Genomic DNA, 25,266 nt, shown 5'->3' with positions numbered 1-25,266 from the left:
CTCTCAACTACATCTCTCTCCTTCTCCCAAACTACTGTCAACTACATCTCTCTCCTTCTCCCAAACTACTGTCAACTACATCTCTCTCCTTCTACCAAACTACTGTCAACTACATCTCTCTCCTTCTCCCAAACTACTGTCAACTACATCTCTCTCCTTCTCCCAAACTACTGTCAACTACATCTCTCTCCTTCTCCCAAACTACTGTCAACTACATCTCTCTCCTTCTCCCAAACTACTGTCAACTACATCTCTCTCCTTCTCCCAAACTACTGTCAACTACATCTCTCTCCTTCTCCCAAACTACTGTCAACTACATCTCTCTCCTTCTCCCAAACTACTCTCAACTACATCTCTCTCCTTCTCCCAAACTACTCTCAACTACATCTCTCTCCTTCTCCCAAACTACTGTCAACTACATCTCTCTCCTTCTCCCAAACTACTCTCAACTACATCTCTCTCCTTCTCCCAAACTACTCTCAACTACATCTCTCTCCTTCTCCCAAACTACTGTCAACTACATCTCTCTCCTTCTCCCAAACTACTCTCAACTACATCTCTCTCCTTCTCCCAAACTACTCTCAACTACATCTCTCTCCTTCTCTTAAACTACTCTCAACTACATCTCTCTCCTTCTCCCAAACTACTCTCAACTACATCTCTCTCCTTCTCCCAAACTACTCTCAACTACATCTCTCTCCTTCTCTCAAACTACTGTCAACTACATCTCTCTCCTTCTCCCAAACTACTCTCAACTACATCTCTCTCCTTCTCCCAAACTACTCTCAACTACATCTCTCTCCTTCTCCCAAACTACTCTCAACTACATCTCTCTCCTTCTCCCAAACTACTGTCAACTACATCTCTCTCCTTCTCTCAAACTACTCTCAACTACATCTCTCTCCTTCTCCCAAACTACTCTCAACTACATCTCTCTCCTTCTCCCAAACTACTCTCAACTACATCTCTCTCCTTCTCCCAAACTACTCTCAACTATATCTCTCTCCTTCTCCCAAACTACTCTCAACTACATCTCTCTCCTTCTCCCAAACTACTGTCAACTACATCTCTCTCCTTCTACCAAACTACTGTCAACTACATCTCTCTCCTTCTCCCAAACTACTGTCAACTACATCTCTCTCCTTCTCCCAAACTACTGTCAACTACATCTCTCTCCTTCTCCCAAACTACTCTCAACTACATCTCTCTCCTTCTCCCAAACTACTGTCAACTACATCTCTCTCCTTCTCCCAAACTACTGTCAACTACATCTCTCTCCTTCTCCCAAACTGCTCTCAACTACATCTCTCTCCTTCTCCCAAACTACTCTCAACTACATCTCTCTCCTTCTCCCAAACTACTCTCAACTACATCTCTCTCCTTCTCCCAAACTACTCTCAACTACATCTCTCTCCTTCTCCCAAACTACTCTCAACTACATCTCTCTCCTTCTCCCAAACTACTCTCAACTACATCTCTCTCCTTCTCCCAAACTACTGTCAACTACATCTCTCTCCTTCTCCCAAACTACTGTCAACTACATCTCTCTCCTTCTACCAAACTACTGTCAACTACATCTCTCTCCTTCTCCAAACTACTGTCAACTACATCTCTCTCCTTCTCCCAAACTACTGTCAACTACATCTCTCTCCTTCTCCCAAACTACTGTCAACTACATCTCTCTCCTTCTCCCAAACTACTGTCAACTACATCTCTCTCCTTCTCCCAAACTACTGTCAACTACATCTCTCTCCTTCTCCCAAACTACTGTCAACTACATCTCTCTCCTTCTCCCAAACTACTCTCAACTACATCTCTCTCCTTCTCCCAAACTACTCTCAACTACATCTCTCTCCTTCTCCCAAACTACTGTCAACTACATCTCTCTCCTTCTCCCAAACTACTCTCAACTACATCTCTCTCCTTCTCCCAAACTACTCTCAACTACATCTCTCTCCTTCTCCCAAACTACTCTCAACTACATCTCTCTCCTTCTCCCAAACTACTGTCAACTACATCTCTCTCCTTCTCCCAAACTACTCTCAACTACATCTCTCTCCTTCTCCCAAACTACTCTCAACTACATCTCTCTCCTTCTCCCAAACTACTGTCAACTACATCTCTCTCCTTCTCCCAAACTACTCTCAACTACATCTCTCTCCTTCTCCCAAACTACTCTCAACTACATCTCTCTCCTTCTCTTAAACTACTCTCAACTACATCTCTCTCCTTCTCCCAAACTACTCTCAACTACATCTCTCTCCTTCTCCCAAACTACTCTCAACTACATCTCTCTCCTTCTCTCAAACTACTGTCAACTACATCTCTCTCCTTCTCCCAAACTACTCTCAACTACATCTCTCTCCTTCTCCCAAACTACTCTCAACTACATCTCTCTCCTTCTACCAGAGGCAAGGATATACATATTCTTGGTATCATTTGAATGGAAACATTCTGAAGTTTGTGGAAATGTTAATTGAATGTAGGAGAATATAACACAGTAGATCTGGTGGAAGAAAAGAGAAAGAAAGAGCATACGTTTTCTGTTTTTTATTGTTGTAGCATCATCTTTCACATGTACTAGAATAGCCACACAGTCAGATAGGATGTTGGAGATCATTTTGATGGATAACACAAGAGGGCAACTGTAGGTGTGCAAAGTTTCAGAATGATAACTTCAGGAATGGGTGAACTACATGACATTTAGCATGAAGTCACCCAGGTGTCCCACACAAGTTGCCCAAATGTGGCCGAATTGGTGAAATGACCTATAACTATATACAGCAGTGCAAATAACTATATACAACACATCAGAAAGCAATTCTAACACACACACACACAAAATGTTTTTAAAAATAGTAGAAAATAAATATACAAAAAAAAAACTGTACACACCCCTTGGAAGTCCTCATCATAATATTTTGCTGCCTGTGCCATGTCCCATAGCAGTCTCTTTCTGATGTAAAGCAGAGGCAAACTGAACAAGTGGTGTATTTCATGTGACACAGAACACAACGACGCCTCCATGCTGTGCCCTTTTGGCTCTGAGGCACAGTCATGCCTGCAGTAATGAACTGTGGCATATGAACACCACTGGGGGCACAGGTAGAGAGGGCAGCTTGGCACCGGGGGCTCCCAGTCGGAGTCGCTATCACTGTGAAAGAAAACATTTAAAAAATATTTGTATTGTATGAGCCTTTTATCATCACATAAAATAAACAGATATGTATTGATTGTATAGAGCAGAGGGAACAGTCACTAAGGTGTTCCATTCAACTCCGGCCATTGTTGTGTATATATATATATATATATATATACCAACACACACACACACACAAAAACAAACTACACATTTCATTGCAAAATTATTATAATTTTTTAAAAATATATAATATATATTTTTATATTTCATAAAACGGCATTAGCACTTACCCGTCCAGAAGTACGTCCTGTCCTTGCAGAAACAGCTCCTCAGTTCGCTTGAATCATAACACTCCAAGATTCCTCAAACAAAAAATCTGTCTCACTTTCACATTAGACTTCGCTTTACATGATGTATTCGCCAGGATATCTTCAATGAAATCGTTGAAACTACAACTTTCCGAAATACAGCTGCGCGTAAAAAGCCTTACAGCAACCCCTCTGATCGTCAAGGCGAAAATGGAGTTCCCTGCGCGTGCAATTACAACCAAGGAATTGTGGTCCAACCCCAAACCATTACATACTGGCGTTTACCTCAGCTCATTGGCTATCTACCCAGCTAGATTTCAAGAAGATTAGAGGTCATTGGGCAGAAATATAGTCAATCAATGAAGCTTCGCTAAAAGTATTGGTGCGTCAGGTAGTCATTTATCGTTGTCTTCAAATCAGCTCACTTCGGTCAATTCTCCCCGCAAAAAAAAAGGTTGTTTGACTGTGTTGCAAACATCCAGAGGAATCATGTTTTCTCATGATTTGGTTAGTTCTAATTGTGTTGCTGTCCTGGGGCTCTGTGGGGTCTGTCTGTGTTTGTGAATAGAGCCCTAGGACCAGCTTGCTTAGGTGTCTCTTCTCCAGGTGCTGGCTTTGTTATTGATGAGTTATATAATTGATTCAAGTATTTTTAGCCAGATCCTAATTGGCATGTCAAATTTTATAAATTCCTTTTGATGGCATTGAAGGCCCCTATTGCTTTGTTTCTCAGATCGTTAAGCACTAGACTTCAGATTCTAGCAGGATGAGGATGGGTGCTGCAGACTGTTCTAGTGCCCGTGCCAATTCGTTGATATATATGTTGAAGAGGGTGGGGCTTAAGCTGCATCCCTGTCTCACCCCACGGGCCCGGTTAAAACAAATCTGTTTGTTTTTTTGTTGCCAATTTTAACCGAACACTTGTTGCTGTTTGTGTTCATGGATTTTATAATGTTGTATGTTTTTCCCCCAATACCACTTTGTATTTTTTTTCATCCATTTATATAACAGACCCTCATGTCAAATTGAGTCAAAAGTTGTTTTTTAAATCAACAAAGCATGAGAAGACTTTGCCTTTGTTTTGGTTTGTTTGTTTGTCAATTAGGGTGTGCAGGGCGAATACATGGTCTGTCGTACAGTAATTTGGTAAAAAGCCAATTTGACATTTGCTCTGTACATTGTTTTCATTGAGGAAATGTATGAGTCTGCTGTTAATGATAATGCTGAGGATTTCCCCAAGGTTGATGTTCATGCATATCCCACTGTAGTTATTGGGGTCAAATATGTCTCCACTTTTGTGGATTGGGGTGATCAATCCTTGGTTCCAAATATTGGGGAAGATGTTAGAGTTTTAGCCAATTGGAATTTGTTGTCTGTATATTTTATAATTTCATTGAAGACACCATCAACACCACAGGCCTTGTGCGTTGGAGGGTTTGTTTGTTGTCCTGTAGTTCATGCAATGTAATTGGAGTGGGTTCTGGTAATCCAGTGGGTTCTGGTAATCCAGTGGGTTCTGGTAATCCAGTGGGTTCTGGTAATCCAGTGGGTTCTGGTCTTTAATAGTTGATTCTAAGATCTGTATTTGATCATGTATATGTTTTTGCTGTTTGTTCATTTTTATTGGGCCAAAAAGATTATCTCTCTCTCTCTCTCTCTCATAATACCTGGCCTCTCTCTCTCTCTCATAATACCTGGCCTCTCTCTCACTCATAATACCTGACCTCTCTCTCTCTCATAATACCTGGCCTCTCTCTCTGTCATAATGCCTGACCTCTCTCTCTCTCTCATAATACCTGGCCTCTCTCTCTCTCATAATACCTGACCTCTCTCTCTCTCTCATAATACCTGGCCTCTCTCTCTCTCATAATACCTGACCTCTCTCTCTCTCTCATAATACCTGGCCTCTCTCTCTCTCATAATACCTGGCCTCTCTCTCTCTCATAATACCTGACCTCTCTCTCTCTCTCTCATAATACCTGGCCTCTCTCTCTCTCTCTCTCTCATAATACCTGGCCTCTCTCTCTGTCATAATGCCTGACCTCTCTCTCTCTCTCTCTCTCATAATACCTGGCCTCTCTCTCTCTCATAATACCTGACCTCTCTCTCTCTCTCTCATAATACCTGGCCTCTCTCTCTGTCATAATGCCTGAACTCTCTCTCTGTCATAATGCCTGACCTCTCTCTCTCTCTCTCATAATACCTGGCCTCTCTCTCTGTCATAATGCCTGACCTCTCTCTCTCTCTCATAATACCTGGCCTCTCTCTCTGTCATAATGCCTGACCTCTCTCTCTCTCTCTCTCATAATACCTGGCCTCTCTCTCTGTCATTATGCCTGGCCTCTCTCTCTGTCATTATGCCTGACCTCTCTCTCTCTCTCTCATAATACCTGGCCTCTCTCTCTGTCATTATGCCTGACCTCTCTCTCTCTCTCTCATAATACCTGGCCTCTCTCTCTCTCTCTCTCATAATACCTGGCCTCTCTCTCTGTCATTATGCCTGACCTCTCTCTCTCTCTCATAATACCTGGCCTCTCTCTCTGTCATAATGCCTGACCTCTCTCTCTCTCATAATCCCTGGTCTCTCTCTCTCTCACAATTCCTGGCCTCTCTCTCTCATATTGCCTGAACTCTCTCCCACAATGCCTGGTCTTTCTCTCTCTCACAATTCCTGGTCTCTCTTTCAATCACAATTCCTGGTCTCTCTCATTCATAATGCCTGGCCTCTCTCTCTTTCATAATGCCTGGCCTCTCTCACTCTCTGAACACAGTGTGTTCTGCTCTGTTTGCACTGCCGTGTGTGTGTGTGTTGCTCCGAGCTAGGCCGTCCTGGGCGAAGGCTGGAACAGACACACAGAGACAGGAAGTCAACTTTGACCCCTGTTGCTCTGTGTCTTCGCCCTCCGTCTGTGCTGCCCACGGCCAGGGCCACACTCTCATAAAAGGATGACTCCCAAATTGCACCCTAATCCCTATATAGTGCTCTACAGTGCCCTATGGGCCCCAGTCAAAATTAGTGTGCTAAATAGGGAATAGGGTGTCATTTGTTAAATGCAGCTGGAGCATCTAATGCATCACAACGTTTGTTCTGTTTTGGAGCAGAAACACAAGTTAGTTTCAAATGGATAACAGAAAAACCGTGTGGGTTTAGATAAACCAAACTCGCCTCTGTTATGTGATGATGAGGATGATAATTCTCTCCTCTCCTCTTCCCTCTCCTATTCCCTCTCCTCTTCCCTCCCTTCTCCTATTCCCTCTCCTCTTCCCTCTCCTCTCCTCTTCCCTCTCCTTTTCCCTCTCATTTTCCCTCTCCTCTCCTATTCCCTCTCCTATTCCCTCTCCTCTTTCCTCTCCTCTCCTCTCCTCTTCCCTCTCCTCTTCCCTCTCCTCTCCTCTCCTCTCCTCTCCTCTCCTCTCCTCTCCTCTCCTCTCCTCTCCTCTCCTCTCCTCTCCTCTCCTCTCCTCTCCTCTCCTCTCCTCTCCTCTCCTCTCCTCTCCTCTCCTCTCCTCTCCTCTCCTCTCCTCTCCTCTCCTCTCCTCTCCTCTCCTGTCTTCTCCTCTCCTCTCCTCTCTCCCCAGGGTGTTCATTTGAGACCAGCAGCCATCACCGTCCGATCTATTTCAACAACCAAGGCCAGTCTGTGGAGTGTGTCAACGATGGCTTCAGTTCTTACCTGGTGAGACTTTCAGACAAAAATACTCAACTGTTTATTTATTTTTCCCTCAAGCCTAGTCCTGCTCTAGACAGCATGGTAGGATAACGTCTGGCCACTCTACCATAAAGGCCTGATTGGTGGAGTGCTGCAGAGATGGTTGTCTCTGTCAGGAGCTCTGTCAGAGTGACCATCATGTTCTTGGTCACCTCCCTGACCAAGGTCCTTCTCCCCCGACTGCTCAGTTTGTCCAGGCAGCCAGCTCTAGGAAGAATCTTGGTGGTTCCAAACTTCTTCAATTTAAGAATGATGGAGGCCACTGTGTTTTTGGGGACGTTGAATGCTGCAGAAATATTTTGGTACCCTTCCCAATAAATTTTCCTCTATACAATCCTGTCTTGGAACTCTACGGGAAATTCTATCAACTTCATGGCTTGGTTTTTGAAATCGAGCTAAATTTAGAGTCTCATAACAAAGGGTCTAATACTGTAATAATAATGTAAATAAGGTATTTCAGTTGTTTTTTTTATACATTTCTAAACATTTCTAAAAACCTGTTTTTGCTTTGTCATTATGGGGTAATGTGTGTAGATTGATGAGGGAAAACAATGATTTAATCCATTTTAGAATAAGGCTGTAACGTAACAAATTCAATAAATAATGAGGAAAAAGTCAAGGGGTCTGAATACTGCAAATACAATGAAACAGGAAAAGGGTGTAAATATTACAAGTTCACTTCTTTTTTTAACAGTTCCCTTATTCCACCACTTGTGCCTTGGTCATCACACTGTCACACCTTGATACATCTCACACTCTGCTTGGAAATGGGGAGGCAGGGTAGACTAGTGGTTAGAGTGTTGGACTAGTAACAGACACCTTGATACATCTCACACACTCTGCTTGGAAATGGGGAGGCAGGGTAGACTAGTGGTTAGAGTGTTGGACTAGTAACAGACACCTTGATACATCTCACACTCTGCTTGGAAATGGGGAGGCAGGGTAGACTAGTGGTTAGAGTGTTGGACTAGTAACAGACACCTTGATACATCTCACACACTCTGCTTGGAAATGGGGAGGCAGGGTAGACTAGTGGTTAGAGCGTTGGACTAGTAACAGACACCTTGATCACACTCTGCTTGGAAATGGGGCAGCAGGGTAGCCTAGTGGTTAGAGCGTTGGACTAGTAACAGACACCTTGATACATCTCACACTCTGCTTGGAAATGGGGGCAGCAGGGTAGCCTAGTGGTTAGAGCGTTGGACTAGTAACAGACACCTTGATACATCTCACACTCTGCTTGGAAATGGGGCGGCAGGGTAGCCTAGTGGTTAGAGCGTTGGACTAGTAACAGACACCTTGATACATCTCACACTCTGCTTGGAAATGGGGCGGCAGGGTAGCCTAGTGGTTAGAGCGTTGGACTAGTAACAGACACCTTGATACATCTCACACTCTGCTTGGAAATGGTGCGGCAGGGTAGCCTAGTGGTTAGAGCGTTGGACTAGTAACAGACACCTTGATACATCTCACACTCTGCTTGGAAATGGGGCGGCAGGGTAGCCTAGTGGTTAGAGCGTTGGACTAGTAACAGACACCTTGATCACACTCTGCTTGGAAATGGGGCGGCAGGGTAGCCTAGTGGTTAAAGTGTTGGACTAGTAACAGACACCTTGATCACACTCTGCTTGGAAATGCTCCGACGGTTTATGCACAGATTTGTGCCTTAAGCATGATTGGTAAATGAGGCCCCTGGACTGATTTTTATCATGTTGTTGATTTCTGATTGTTTGTTTTGTATGTGCTTTGTTTTTCCCACAATTATGACTGCATATCTAAGATAATGATGTCGGAGATGATCATGTCTAAGACAATCCCCATGACTTTCCCTGTCTGTTTCTTGTCAGAGAACAAAGGCCCCTCTGACACGTTCGGACAGCGGCGACTCGGAGGACAACTATGTGCCTATGAACCCAGGCTCATCTCCCCTCAACGCCGCCCAGGCGGACAGCCCCAAAAATATCTACATCCCCATGAGCCCCGGGCCGCACCACTTTGACTTCCCAGGGTTCTCAGCCACGCTTCCTGCCCGGAAGGGAAGTACCGCCTCGCTGTGTCACCGACCGGGGAGGCTGAGTGACGTCACACCACCACCTATAAATCGCAACCTCAAACCCAACAGGAAATGTGAGTGTCATGTCTCAGTCTATATGAGGCGTTCAATGTTCTACTCTTTTGGCTGGGGGGTAGTATTGAGTAGCTTGGATGAATAAGGTGCCCAAAGTAAACGGCCTGCTCCTCAGTCTCAGTTGCTAATATATGCATATTATTATAGAAACACTCTGAAGTTTCTAAAACTGTTTGAATGATGTCTGTGAGTATAACAGAACTCATATGGCAGGCAAAAACCTGAGGAGAAATCAAAACAGGAAGTGAGAAATCTGAGGCTGGTATGTACTCAACACAGTTCCCATTGAAATCCCCTTGAGATATGAATGACATATAGAAATGTATAGATATTTGAATGAGGCTTCTACTGTGTTGTGGGACTGAATGACAGCAGAATGAATCAGGTGTCGGGCAGTCAGCCATTTTCTGGTCACACGCATTCCACCTGATAGCGACCTGCGTTCCATTGCTCATCAAGACACAAAGGAATACTCCAGTTGGAACTTTATTGAAGATTACTGATAAAAACATCCGAACGATTGATTCTGCACTTAGTTTGAAATGTTTCTTCGACCTGTAATATAACTTTTTGAAGTTTTTGTCCGACGTAATGCTGACCAGAACGAGCGTTCGGATATGTATACCAAACGCGGTAACAAAAGTAGCTAATTGGACATAAATAACGGACATTATCTAACAAATCAAGCATTTATTGTGGACCTGGGATTCCTGGGAGTGCATTCTGATGAAGATCATCAAAGGTAAGGGAATATTTAGCATGTAATTTATGGTTTATGTTGACTACAACATGGCGGCTATTTTGACTTGATTGTTCTGAGCGCCTTCTCATATTATTAGCTTTTATTATTTGCTCATATTGTTTGCTTTTTTAAATCTGACACAGCGGTTGTGTTAAGGAGAGGTATATCTATAATTCCATGTTCCATGTTCCACTTGTATTATCATCTGCATTTATGATGAGTATTTATGTTGAATCGATGTGGCTTTGTAAACTCACTGGATGTTTTTGGAACTAGTGAACGTAACGCGCCAATGTAAACCAATGTAAACAATCTTTTTATATAAATATGAACTTTATCAAACAAAACATACATTTATTGTTTCACATAAAGTCCTATGAGTGTCATCTGATGAAGATCATCAAAGGTTAGTGATTCATTTTATCTCTATTTGTGCTTTTTGTGACTCCTCTCTTTGGCTAGGAAAATGGCTGTGTTTATTCTGTGGCTTGGTGGTGACCTAACATAATCGTTTGTGGTGCTTTCGCTGTAAAGCCTATTTGAAATCGGACACTGTGGTGGGATTAACAACAAGACTCCCTTTAATTGCAGCCCTAAGAAGTTAACGGGATTGCAGCCCTAAGAGGTTTTAAGAGACTCTGTCATGATACCAAACATGATACCAAACTGTCACATTGTGTCATATTATACATTCTTAGTTTATCATTTTGGAACATTTTGTTTTGTGATTTCTGTCTAAACCCAACAGCCCTCTACATTTAGATGTAATATGTTTTCTGTCTAAACCCAACATCCCTCTACATTTAGATGTAATATGTTTTCTTTCTAAACCCAACAACCCTCTACATTTAGATGTAATATGTTTTCTGTCTAAACCCAACAGCCCTCTACGTTTGGATGTAATATGTTTTCTGTCTAAACCCAACATCCCTCTACATTTAGATGTAATATGTTTTCTGTCTAAACCCAACAGCCCTCTACGTTTGGATGTAATATGTTTTCTGTCTAAACCCAACAACCCTCTACATTTAGATGTTTTCTGTCTAAACCCAACATCCCTCTACATTTAGATGTAATATGTTTTCTGTCTAAACCCAACAGCCCTCTACGTTTAGATGTAATATGTTTTCTGTCTAAACCCAACAGCCCTCTACATTTAGATGTAATATGTTTTCTGTCTAAACCCAACAGCCCTCTACATTTAGATGTAATATGTTTTCTGTCTAAACCCAACAGCCCTCTACATTTAGATGTAATATGTTTTCTGATTTCTGTCTAAACCCAACAACCCTCTACATTTAGATGTAATATGTTTTCTGTCTAAACCCAACAACCCTCTACATTTAGATGTAATATGTTTTCTGTCTAAACCCAACAGCCCTCTACATTTAGATGTAATATGTTTTCTGTCTAAACCCAACATCCCTCTACATTTAGATGTAATATGTTTTCTGTCTAAACCCAACAACCCTCTACATTTAGATGTAATATGTTTTCTGTCTAAACCCAACAGCCCTCTACATTTAGATGTAATATGTTTTCTGTCTAAACCCAACAACCCTCTACATTTAGATGTAATATGTTTTCTGTCTAAACCCAACAACCCTCTACATTTAGATGTAATATGTTTTCTGTCTAAACCCAACATCCCTCTACATTTAGATGTAATATGTTTTCTGATTTCTGTCTAAACCCAACAGCCCTCTACATTTAGATGTAATATGTTTTCTGTCTAAACCCAACAGCCCTCTACATTTAGATGTAATATGTTTTCTGATTTCTGTCTAAACCCAACATCCCTCTACATTTAGATGTAATATGTTTTCTGTTTTCTGTCTAAACCCAACAACCCTCTACGTTTAGATGTAATATGTTTTCTGTCTAAACCCAACAACCCTCTACATTTAGATGTAATATGTGTTCTGTTTTCTGTCTAAACCCAACAGCCCTCTACATTTAGATGTAATATGTTTTCTGTCTAAACCCAACAGCCCTCTACATTTAGATGTAATATGTTTTCTGTCTAAACCCAACAGCCCTCTACATTTAGATGTAATATGTTTTCTGTCTAAACCCAACATCCCTCTACATTTAGATGTAATATGTTTTCTGATTTCTGTCTAAACCCAACAGCCCTCTACATTTAGATGTAATATGTTTTCTGTCTAAACCCAACATCCCTCTACATTTAGATGTAATATGTTTTCTGTCTAAACCCAACAGCCCTCTACATTTAGATGTAATATGTGTTCTGTCTAAACCCAACATCCCTCTACATTTAGATGTAATATGTTTTCTGTCTAAACCCAACAGCCCTCTACATTTAGAGAACAATTAGACAGTTGAGAAGAAAATTAAGTTGTTTTGTTTGTTTATGTCCTCAGCCAAGCCGACACCTCTGGATCTGAGGAACAATGGCATCATTGATGAGCTCCCATTTAAGAGTCCAATCACCATGTCCTGGACACGACCCATGTGAGTCCCATATCAGTCATACTAGCTACCTGACCCATGTCCCATATCAGTCATACTAGCTACCTGACCCATGTCCCATATCAGTCATACTAGCTACCTGACCCATGTCCCATATCAGTCATACTAGCTACCTGACCCATGTCCCATATCAGTCATACTAGCTACCTGACCCATGTCCCATATCAGTTATACTAGCTACCTGACCCATGTCCCATATCAGTTATACTAGCTACCTGACCCATGTCCCATATCAGTCATACTAGCTACCTGACCCATGTCCCATATCAGTCATACTAGCTACCTGACCCATGTCCCATATCAGTCATCTATCCTATTGGATCCAGACTGCTGTCACTCCAGTTAGTGTTTTTAGAGGTCTAAAGGTAGAACTTACAAACCTTATTTTAAAAAGATGAGTAGTGAGAACTGCAAGGATACGCTAGACTAAAACATTACATTTTTACATCTGCTTATCCAGAGCGACTTCCAGTCGGTGTGCTCACCATAACCATTGTTTAATGGTCAAAACAGGTTATACAAGGTATCCTCTTTAGTCACCAATATATTATGAAGAGAACCTTGCTGTTCCTTATTTGAGTTATACTCACAGTCCTCTCTCTCCTCCCAGGCCTCCCTGGTCTGAGTAGTACTGCCATAGGGGTCAGAATGTGGAGTCACTCACAGTCCTCTCTCTCCTCCCAGGCCTCCCTGGTCTGAGTAGTACTGCCATAGGGGTCAGAATGTGGAGTCACTCACAGTCCTCTCCCTCCTCCCAGGCCTCCCTGGTCTGAGTAGTACTGCCATAGGGGTCAGAATGTGGAGTCACTCACAGCCCTCTCTCTCCTCCCAGGCCTCCCTGGTCTGAGTAGTACTGCCATAGGGGTCAGAATGTGGAGTCACTCACAGTCCTCTCTCTCCTCCCAGGCCTCCCTGGTCTGAGTAGTACTGCCAAAGGGGTCAGAATGTGGAGTCACTCACAGTCCTCTCTCTCCTCCCAGGCCTATGAACTCAGGTGGCATGTCCTCCCAGCACTGTAGACCCATCTCTACCCAGAGTATCACCAGCACTGACTCCGCAGACAGCGAGGAGAACTACGTAGCCATGGTGAGTCCCTACAACAGGACAAATGCACCCTATACCCTATGTAGTTCACTACTTTTCATCAGTGCCCCATAGGGAATAGGGTGCCATTTGGGATTTAGGTTTACTGAGCTGACATACTGTAGTAGAGGACACAGGGCTATAAGTAGCACTATATAGGGAATAGGGTGCCATTTGGGACTGCAGCTCAATGTATTATGTTTTGTCTTTATGATAGGATATAATTAAACTTTTACCCATTAACTTGGCCTCAGTTTATCCTGGACATGTTCCATGTAAACATTATAAACTTCCTGAGCCTGTACAGCGCATTCGGAAAGAATTCAGACCCCTTGACTTTTTACACATTGTGTTACTTTACAGCCTTATTCTACAATTCAATTGATAAAAAATATATATATAAAATAATAATAATAATGATGTCATTAAGGGGTATTGTGATGTCATTAAGGGGTATTGTGATGTCATTATGGGGTATTGTGTGTAGATTGATGAGGGGAAAAAGTGATTTAATCAATTTTAGAATAAGGCTGTAACGTAACAAAATGTGGAAAAAGTCAAGGGACCTGAATACTGTATAGTGTATTTGTCTTGGTTAATGAGTGTATTACCTTTGTGTGGGCCGCAGTTAGTCTTGAAGAAGGTTACCATAAAGTATATCAGGGTTACTATGAAGTATCTGAGGTATATCTAGAGCCCAGGGTTACTATGAAGTATCTGAGGTATATAGTGTCTGAGTATATCTACAGCCCAGGGTTACTATGAAGTATCTGAGGTATATCTAGAGCCCAGGGTTACTATGAAGTATCTGAGGTATATCATGGTTACTATGAAGTATCTGAGGTATATCATGGTTACTATGAAGTATCTGAGGTATATAGTGTCTGAGGTATATCTACAGCCCAGGGTTACTATGAAGTGTCTGAGGTATATAGTATCTGAGGTATATCTAGAGCCCAGGGTTACTATGAAGTATCTGAGGTATATAGTATCTGAGGTATATCTACAGCCCAGGGTTACTATGAAGTATCTGAGGTATATAGTATCTGAGGTATATCTACAGCCCAGGGTTACTATGAAGTATCTGAGGTATATAGTATCTGAGGTATATCTACAGCCCAGGGTTACTATGAAGTATCTGAGGTATATAGTATCTGAGGTATATCTACAGCCCAGGGTTACTATGAAGTATCTGAGGTATATAGTATCTGAGGTATATCTACAGCCCAGGGTTACTATGAAGTGTCTGAGGTATATAGTATCTGAGGTATATCTACAGCCCAGGGTTACTATGAAGTATCTGAGGTATATCTAGAGCCCAGGGTTACTATGAAGTATCTGAGGTATATAGTGTCTGAGGTATATCTACAGCCCAGGGTTACTATAAATGAATTCAAGTGTTACCCATGTGTGTGTTTACACTTCCCCTCTCTTTTCTGTTCTCCATCAGCAGAACCCAGCATCTACCTCCCCAGCAGTGAGTGGTACCAGCAGCCCCGCCCCTAGGAAGTGTGGCAATGTGGACTACTTGGCTCTGGACTTCCAGCCGGGCTCCCCCAGTCCACACAGAAAGGTACACACACACACACACCCCCGCCACACTGATCCTCAACACGTCTGCCCCACAGGGGTGTGTGCTCAGCCCCCTCCTGTGCTCCCTGTTCACTCACGTCTCCAATATACACACCATCCTATATAACTACTGTCTATACACACCATCCTATATAACTACTGTCTATACACACCATCCTATATAACTACTGTCTATACACACCATCCTATATAACTACTGTCTATACACACCATCCTATAACTACTGTCTATACACACCATCGTATATAACTACTGTCTATACACACCATCCTATATAACTACTGTCTATACAGTCTATACACACCATCCTATATAACTACTGTCTATACTGTCTATACACACCATCCTATATAACTACTGTCTATACAGTCTATACACACCATCCTATATAACTACTGTCTATACACACCATCCTATATAACTACTGTCTATACACACCATCCTATATAACTACTGTCTATACACACATCCTATATAACTACTGTCTATACACACCATCATATACTGCTGTCTATACACACCATCATATATAACTACTGTCTATACACACCATCCTATATAACTACTGTCTATACCACCATCCTATATAACTACTGTCTATATACACCATCCTATATTGACCTACTGTCTATACACACCCATCCTATATAACTACTGTCTATAACACCATCCTATATAACACTGTCTATACACACCATCCTATATAACTACTGTCTATACACCCATCCTATATAACTACGTCTATACAGTCTATACAAACCATCCTATTTAACTACTGTCTATACACACCATCCTATATAACTACTGGCGATACACACCATCCTGTATAACTACTGTCTATACCACCATCCTATTAACTACTGTCTAATACAAGATCTATACACAACCAGTCCTGTATAACTACTGTCTATACACACCATCCTATAAACTACTGTTATACATACACACCAATCCGTATTAACTACTGGCTATAGCACACATCCTATATAACTACTGTCTAGACTGGTCTATACACACTATCCTATATAACTACTGTCCTATACTGTCTATACACACCATCTCTTATAAGACTGTACTAGTACCCCTTGTATAACGACGTTACACCATCCGTATATAACGACGGTCTATACAACAACCATCCTAATATACGAACTGTACCTAGACACACCCATCCGTATATAACTACGTCTATACACACCAGCCTATATAAATAACTGTCTTATACCACCATCCATATAACTAACTGTACTAGTCCTATACACACCATCCTATATAACTACTGCCTATACTGTCTATACACCATCCTATATAACTACTGTCTATACACACCATCCTATATAACTACTGTCTATACACACCATCCTATATAACTACTGTCTCTATACACACCATCCTATATAACTACTGTCTATACACACCATCCTATATAACTACTGTCTATACACACCATCCTATATAACTACTGTCTATACACACCATCCTATATAACTACTGTCTATACTGTCTATACACACCATCCTATATAACTACTGTCTATACACACCATCCTATATAACTACTGTCTATACACACCATCCTATAACTACTACTGTCTATACACACCATCCTATAGTCTATACACACCATCCTATATAACTACTATATAACTACTGTCTATACACACCATCCTATATAACTACTGTCTATACACACCATCCTATATAACTACTGTCTATACAGTCTATACACACCATCCTATATAACTACTGTCTATATGTCTATACACACCATCCTATATATAACTGTCTATACTGTCTATACACACCATCCTATATAACTACTGTCTATACTGTCTATACACACCATCCTATATAACTACTGTCTATACACACCATCCTATATAACTACTGTCTATACACACCATCCTATATAACTACTGTCTATACACACCATCCTATATAACTACTGTCTATACTGTCTATACACACCATCCTATATAACTACTGTCTATACACACCATCCTATATAACTACTGTCTATACACACCATCCTATATAACTACTGTCTATACACACCATCCTATATAACTACTGTCTATACTGTCTATACACACCATCATATATAACTACTGTCTATACTGTCTATACACACCATCCTATATAACTACTGTCTATACTGTCTATACACACCATCCTATATAACTACTGTCTATAATGTCTATACACACCATCATATATAACTACTGTCTATACTGTCTATACACACCATCCTATATAACTACTGTCTATACTGTCTATACACACCATCCTATATAACTACTGTCTATACTGTCTATACACACCATCCTATATAACTACTGTCTATACTGGCTATACACACCATCCTATATAACTACTGTCTATACTACTCTATACACACCATCCTATATAACTACTGTCTATACACACCATCCTATATAACTACTGTCTATACTGTCTATACGCACCATCCTATATAACTACTGTCTATACTGTCTATACACACCATCCTATATAACTACTGTCTATACTGTCTATACACACCATCCTATATAACTACTGTCTATACTGTCTATACACACCATCCTATATAACTACTGTCTATACTGTCTATACACACCATCCTATATAACTACTGTCTATACTGTCTATACACACCATCCTATATAACTACTGTCTATACTGTCTATACACACCATCCTATATAACTACTGTCTATACACACCATCCTATATAACTACTGTCTATACTGTCTATACACACCATCCTATATAACTACTGTCTATACACACCATCCTATATAACTACTGTCTATACACACCATCCTATATAACTACTGTCTATACACACCATCCTATATAACTACTGTCTATACTGTCTATACACACATCCTATATAACTACTGTCTATACACACCATCCTATATAACTACTGTCTATACACACCATCCTATATAACTACTGTCTATACACACCATCCTATATATCTACTGTCTATACTGTCTATACACACCATCCTATATATCTACTGTCTATACTGTCTATACACACCATCCTATATAACTACTGTCTATAATGTCTATACACACCATCCTATATAACTACTGTCTATACACACCATCCTATATAACTACTGTCTATACTGTCTATACACACCATCCTATATAACTACTGTCTATACACACCATCCTATATAACTACTGTCTATACACACCATCATATATAACTACTGTCTATACTGTCTATACACACCATCCTATATAACTACTGTCTATACTGTCTATACACACCATCCTATATAACTACTGTCTATACTGTCTATACACACCATCCTATATAACTACTGTCTATTACTGGCTATACACACCATCCTATATAACTACTGTCTATACTGGCTATACACACCATCCTATATAACTACTGTCTATACTGTCTATACACACCATCCTATATAACTACTGTCTATACTGTCTATACACACCATCCTATATAACTACTGTCTATACTGTCTATACACACCATCCTATATATATCTACTGTCTATACTGTCTATACACACCATCCTATATAACTACTGTCTATACACACCATCCTATATAACTACTGTCTATACTGTCTATACACACCATCCTATATAACTACTGTCTATACACACCATACCTGTATAAACTACTGTCTATACACACCATCCTTTATAACTACTGTCTATACACACCATCCTATATAACTACTGTCTATACTGTCTATACACACAATCCTATATAACTACTGTCTATACACACCATCCTATATAACTACTGTCTATACACACCATCCTATATAACTATTGTCTATACACACCATCCTATATAACTACTGTCTATACACACCATCCTATATAACTACTGTCTATACACACCATCCTATAATAACTACGTGTCTATACACACCATCCTATATAACTACTGTCTATACACACCATCCTATATATCTACTGTCTACTGTCTATACACACCATCCTATATATCGACTGTCTATAACTGTCTATACACACCATCCTATATAACTACTGTCTATAATTCGATACACACCATCCTATATAACTACTGTCTATACACACCATCCTATATAACTACTGTCTATACTGTCTATACACACCATCCTATATAACTACTGTCTATACACACCATCCTATATAACTACTGTCTATACACACCATCATATATAACTACTGTCTATACTGTCTATACACACCATCCTATATAACTACTGTCTATACTGTCTATACACACCATCTATATAACTACTGTCTATACTGTCTATACACACCATCCTATATAACTACTGTCTATACTGGCTATACACACCATCCTATATAACTACTGTCTATACTGGCTATACACACCATCCTATATAACTACTGTCTATACTGTCTATACACACCATCCTATATAACTACTGTCTATACACACCATCCTATATAACTACTGTCTATACTGTCTATACACACCATCCTATATAACTACTGTCTATACTGTCTATACACACCATCATATATAACTACTGTCTATACTGTCTATACACACCATCCTATATAACTACTGTCTATACACACCATCCCATATAACTACTGTCTATACACACCATCCTATATAACTACTGTCTATACACACCATCCTATATAACTACTGTCTATACTGTGTATACACACCATCCTATATAACTACTGTCTATACACACCATCCTATAAAACTACTGTCTATACACACCATCCTATATAACTACTGTCTATACACACCATCATATATAACTATTGTCTATACTGTCTATACACACCATCATATATAACTACTGTCTATACTGTCTATACACACCATCCTATATAACTACTGTCTATACTGTCTATACACACCATCCTATATAACTACTGTCTATACTGTCTATACACACCATCATATATAACTACTGTCTATACTGTCTATACACACCATCCTATATAACGACTGTCTATACTGTCTATACACACCATCCTATATACTACTGTCTATACTGTCTATACACACCATCCTATATAACTACTGTCTATACTGCTATACACACCATCCTATATAACTACTGTCTATACTGGCTATACACACCATCCTATATAACTACTGTCTATACTGTCTATACACACCATCTTATATAACTACTGTCTATACACACCATCCTATATAACTACTGTCTATACTGTCTATACACACCACCCTATATAACTACTGTCTATACTGTCTATACACACCATCATATATAACTACTGTCTATACTGTCTATACACACCATCCTATATAACTACTGTCTATACACACCATCCTGTATAACTACTGGCTATACACACCATCCTATATAACTACAGGCTATACACACCATCCTGTATAACTACTGTCTATACTGTCTATACGCACCATCATATATAACTACTGTCTATACTGTCTATACACACCATCCTATATAACTGCTGTCTATACTGTCTATACACACCATCCTATATAACTACTGTCTATACTGTCTATACACACCATCCTATATAACTACTGTCTATACTGTCTATACACACCATCATATATAACTACTGTCTATACTGTCTATACACACCATCCTATATAACTACTGTCTATACTGTCTATACACACCATCCTATATATCTACTGTCTATACTGTCTATACACACCATCCTATATATCTACTGTCTATACTGTCTATACACACCATCCTATATAACTACTGTCTATACTGTCTATACACACCATCCTATATAACACACCAGCCTATATTACACTGTCTATACACACCATCCTATATAACTACTGTCTATACTGTCTATACACACCATCCTATATAACTACTGTCTATACTGTCTATACACACCATCCTATATATCTACTGTCTATAATGTCTATACACACCATCCTATATATCTACTGTCTATAATGTCTATACACACCATCCTATATATCTACTGTCTATACTGTCTATACACACCATCCTATATAACTACTGTTTATACTGTCTATACACACCATCCTATATAACTACTGTCTATACACACCATCCCATATAACTACTGTCTATACACACCATCCCATATAACTACTGTCTATACACACCATCCTATATAACTACTGTCTATACTGTCTGTACACACCATCCTATATAACTACTGTCTATACACACCATCCTATATAACTACTGTCTATACACACCATCATATATAACTACTGTCTAGCTGTCTATACACACCATCATATATAACTACTGTCTATACTGTCTATACACACCATCCTATATAACTACTGTCTAATACTGTCTATACAACACCATCCTATATAACTACTGTCTATACTGTCTATACACACCATCCTATATAACTACTGTCTATACTGTCTATACACACCATCATATATAACTACTGTCTAATACTGTCTATACACACCATCCTGTATAACTACTGTCTATACACACCACCCTATATAACTACTGTCTATACTGTCTATACACACCATCCTATATAACTACTGTCTATACTGTCTATACACACCATCCTATATAACTACTGTCTATACACACCATCCTATATAACTACTGTCTATACACACCATCCTATATAACTACTGTCTATACTGTCTATACACACCATCCTATATAACTACTGTCTATACACACCATCCTATATACTACTGTCTATACTGTCTATACACACCATCATATATAACTACTGTCTATACAACACACCATCATAATAACTACTGTCTAGACACACCATCCTAGATAACTACGGTCTATACACACCATCCTAGTATAACTACTGTCTATAACACACCATCCTATATAACTACTGTCTATACTGTCTATACACACCATCCTATATAACTACTGTCTATACACACCATCCTATATAACTACTGTCTATACACACCATCCTATATAACTACTGTCTATACACACCATCCTATATAACTACTATCTATACACACACCATCCTATATAACTACTGTCTATACACACCATCCTATATAACTACTGTCTATACACACCATCCTATATACTACTGTCTATACTGCTATACACACCATCCTAGATAACTACTGTCTATACTGTCTATACCACCATCCCTATATAACTACTGTCTATACTGTCTATACACACCATCCTATATAACTACTGTCTATACACACCATCCTATATAACTACTGTCTATACACACCATCCTATATAACTACTGTCTATACACACCATCATATATAACTACAGTCTAATACACCCATCCTATATAACTATATACCTACTGTCTATACACACCATCCTATATAACTACTGTCTATACACACCATCCTATATAACTACTGTCTATACAGTCTATACACACCATCCTATATAACTACTGTCTATACACACCATCCTATATAACTACTGTCTATACACACCATCCTATATAACTACTGTCTATACACACCATCCTATATAACTACTGGCTATACACACCATCCTATATAACTACTGGCTATACACACCATCCTGTATAACTTCTGTCTATACTGTCTATACACACCATCATATATAACTACTGTCTATACTGTCTATACACACCATCCTATATAACTACTGTCTATACTGTCTATACACACCATCCTATATAACTACTGTCTATACTGTCTATACACACCATCCTATATAACTACTGTCTATACTGTCTATACACACCATCCTATATAACTACGGTCTATACTGTCTATACACACCATCATATATAACTACTGTCTATACTGTCTATACACACCATCCTATATAAACTTCTGTCTAGTACTGTCTATACCACACCATCCTATATAACTACTGTCTATACTGTCTATACACACCATCCTATATATCTACTGTCTATAATGTCTATACCACACCATCCTATATATCTACTTTCTATAATGTCTATACACACATCCTATATATCTACTGTCTATAACTGTCGATACACACCATCCTATATAACTACTGTCTATACTGTCTATACACACCATCCTATATAACTACTGTCTATACACACCAATCCATATAACTACTGTCTATACCACACCATCCTATATAAACTACTGTCTATACACACCATCCTATATAACTACTGTCTATACTGTCTATACACAACCATCCTATATAACTACTGTCTATACACACCATCCTATTAACTATTGTCGATACTGTCTAATACACACCATCATATATAACTACTGTCTTACTGTCTATATAACACACCATCCTATATAACTACTGTCTATACGTCTATACACACCATCCTATATAACTACTGTCTATACTGTCTATCACACCATCCTATATAACTACTGTCTATACGGGGCTATACCACCCATCCGATATAACTACTGTCTATACTGGCTATACACACCATCCTATATAACTGCTGGCTATACACACCATCCTGTATAACTACTGTCTATACTGTCTATACGCACCATCATATATAACTACTGTCTATACTGTCTATACACACCATCCTATATAACTACTACTGTCTATACTGTCTATACACACCATCCTATATAACTACTGTCTATACTGTCTATACACACCATCCTATATACTACTGTCTATACTGTCTATACACACCATCCTATATATATCTACTGTCTATACTGTCTATACACAACCATCCTATATAACTACTGTCTATACACACCATCCTATATAAACTACTGTCGATACTGTCCTATAACACTTAAAACCCATCCTATATAACTACTGTCTATCACAACCAGCACTATATACTACTGTCTATACACACCATCCTATATAACTACTGTCTATACACACCATCCTATATAACTACTGTCTATACACACCATCCTATATATCTACTGTCTATACTGTCTATACACACCATCCTATATATCTACTGTCTATACTGTCTATACACACCATCCTATATAACTATTGTCTATAATGTCTATACACACCATCCTATATAACTACTGTCTATACACACCATCCTATATAACTACTGTCTATACTGTCTATACACACCATCCTATATAACTACTGTCTATACACACCATCCTATATATATCTACTGTCTATAATGTCTATACACACCATCCTATATATCTACTGTCTATAATGTCTATACACACCATCCTATATATCTACTGTCTATACTGTCTATACACACCATCCTATATAACTACTGTCTATACACACCATCCTATATAACTACTGTCTATACACACCATCCCATATAACTACTGTCTATACACACCATCCTATATAACTACTGTCTATACACACCATCCTATATAACTACTGTCTATACTGTCTATACACACCATCCTATATAACTACTGTCTATACACACCATCCTATATAACTACTGTCTAGACACACCATCATATATAACTACTGTCTATACTGTCTATACACACCAGCATATATAACTACTGTCTATACTGTCTATACACACATCCAGATAACTACTGTCTATACTGTCTATACACACCATCATATATAACTACTGTCTATACTGTCTATACACACCATCCTATATAACTACTGTCTATACACACCATCCTATATAACTACTGGCTATACACACCATCCTATATAACTACTGGCTATACACACCATCCTGTATAACTACTGTCTATACTGTCTATACGCACCATCATATATAACTACTGTCTATACTGTCTATACACACCATCCTATATAACTACTGTCTATACTGTCTATACACACCATCCTATATAACTACTGTCTATACTGTCTATACACACCATCCTATATATATCTACTGTCTATACTGTCTATACACCACCATCCTATATAACTACTGTCTATACACACCATCCTATATAACTACTGTCTATACTGTCTATCACACCATCCTATATCACTACTGTCTATACACACCATCCTGTATAACTACTGTCTATACACACCATCCTATATAACTACTGTCTATACACACCATCCTATATAACTACTGTCTATACTGTCTATACACACCATCCTATATAACTACTGTCTATACACACCATCCTATATAACTACG

At 39.4% G+C, this 25,266-nt stretch overlaps 1 protein-coding gene across 1 annotated transcript in view; it reads left to right on the top strand.

The window, feature by feature from the left end:
* The window catches only part of gab2 (GRB2-associated binding protein 2), a 242,690-nt gene that overhangs the window by 155,933 nt on the left and 61,491 nt on the right, over positions 1 to 25,266 (top strand). The window contains 5 exon segments of the mRNA XM_031791464.1: positions 7,030 to 7,127; positions 9,008 to 9,287; positions 12,415 to 12,505; positions 13,504 to 13,609; positions 15,057 to 15,179. Coding sequence (XP_031647324.1) covers positions 7,030 to 7,127; positions 9,008 to 9,287; positions 12,415 to 12,505; positions 13,504 to 13,609; positions 15,057 to 15,179 — 698 coding nt within the window.

This window comes from Oncorhynchus kisutch, linkage group LG15 (genome assembly GCF_002021735.2).
Source record: "Oncorhynchus kisutch isolate 150728-3 linkage group LG15, Okis_V2, whole genome shotgun sequence".
Classification (NCBI taxonomy): Eukaryota; Metazoa; Chordata; class Actinopteri; order Salmoniformes; family Salmonidae; genus Oncorhynchus; species Oncorhynchus kisutch.
Note: the sequence above shows the minus strand (reverse complement) of the source record. Positions and strands in the feature narration are given on the sequence as shown.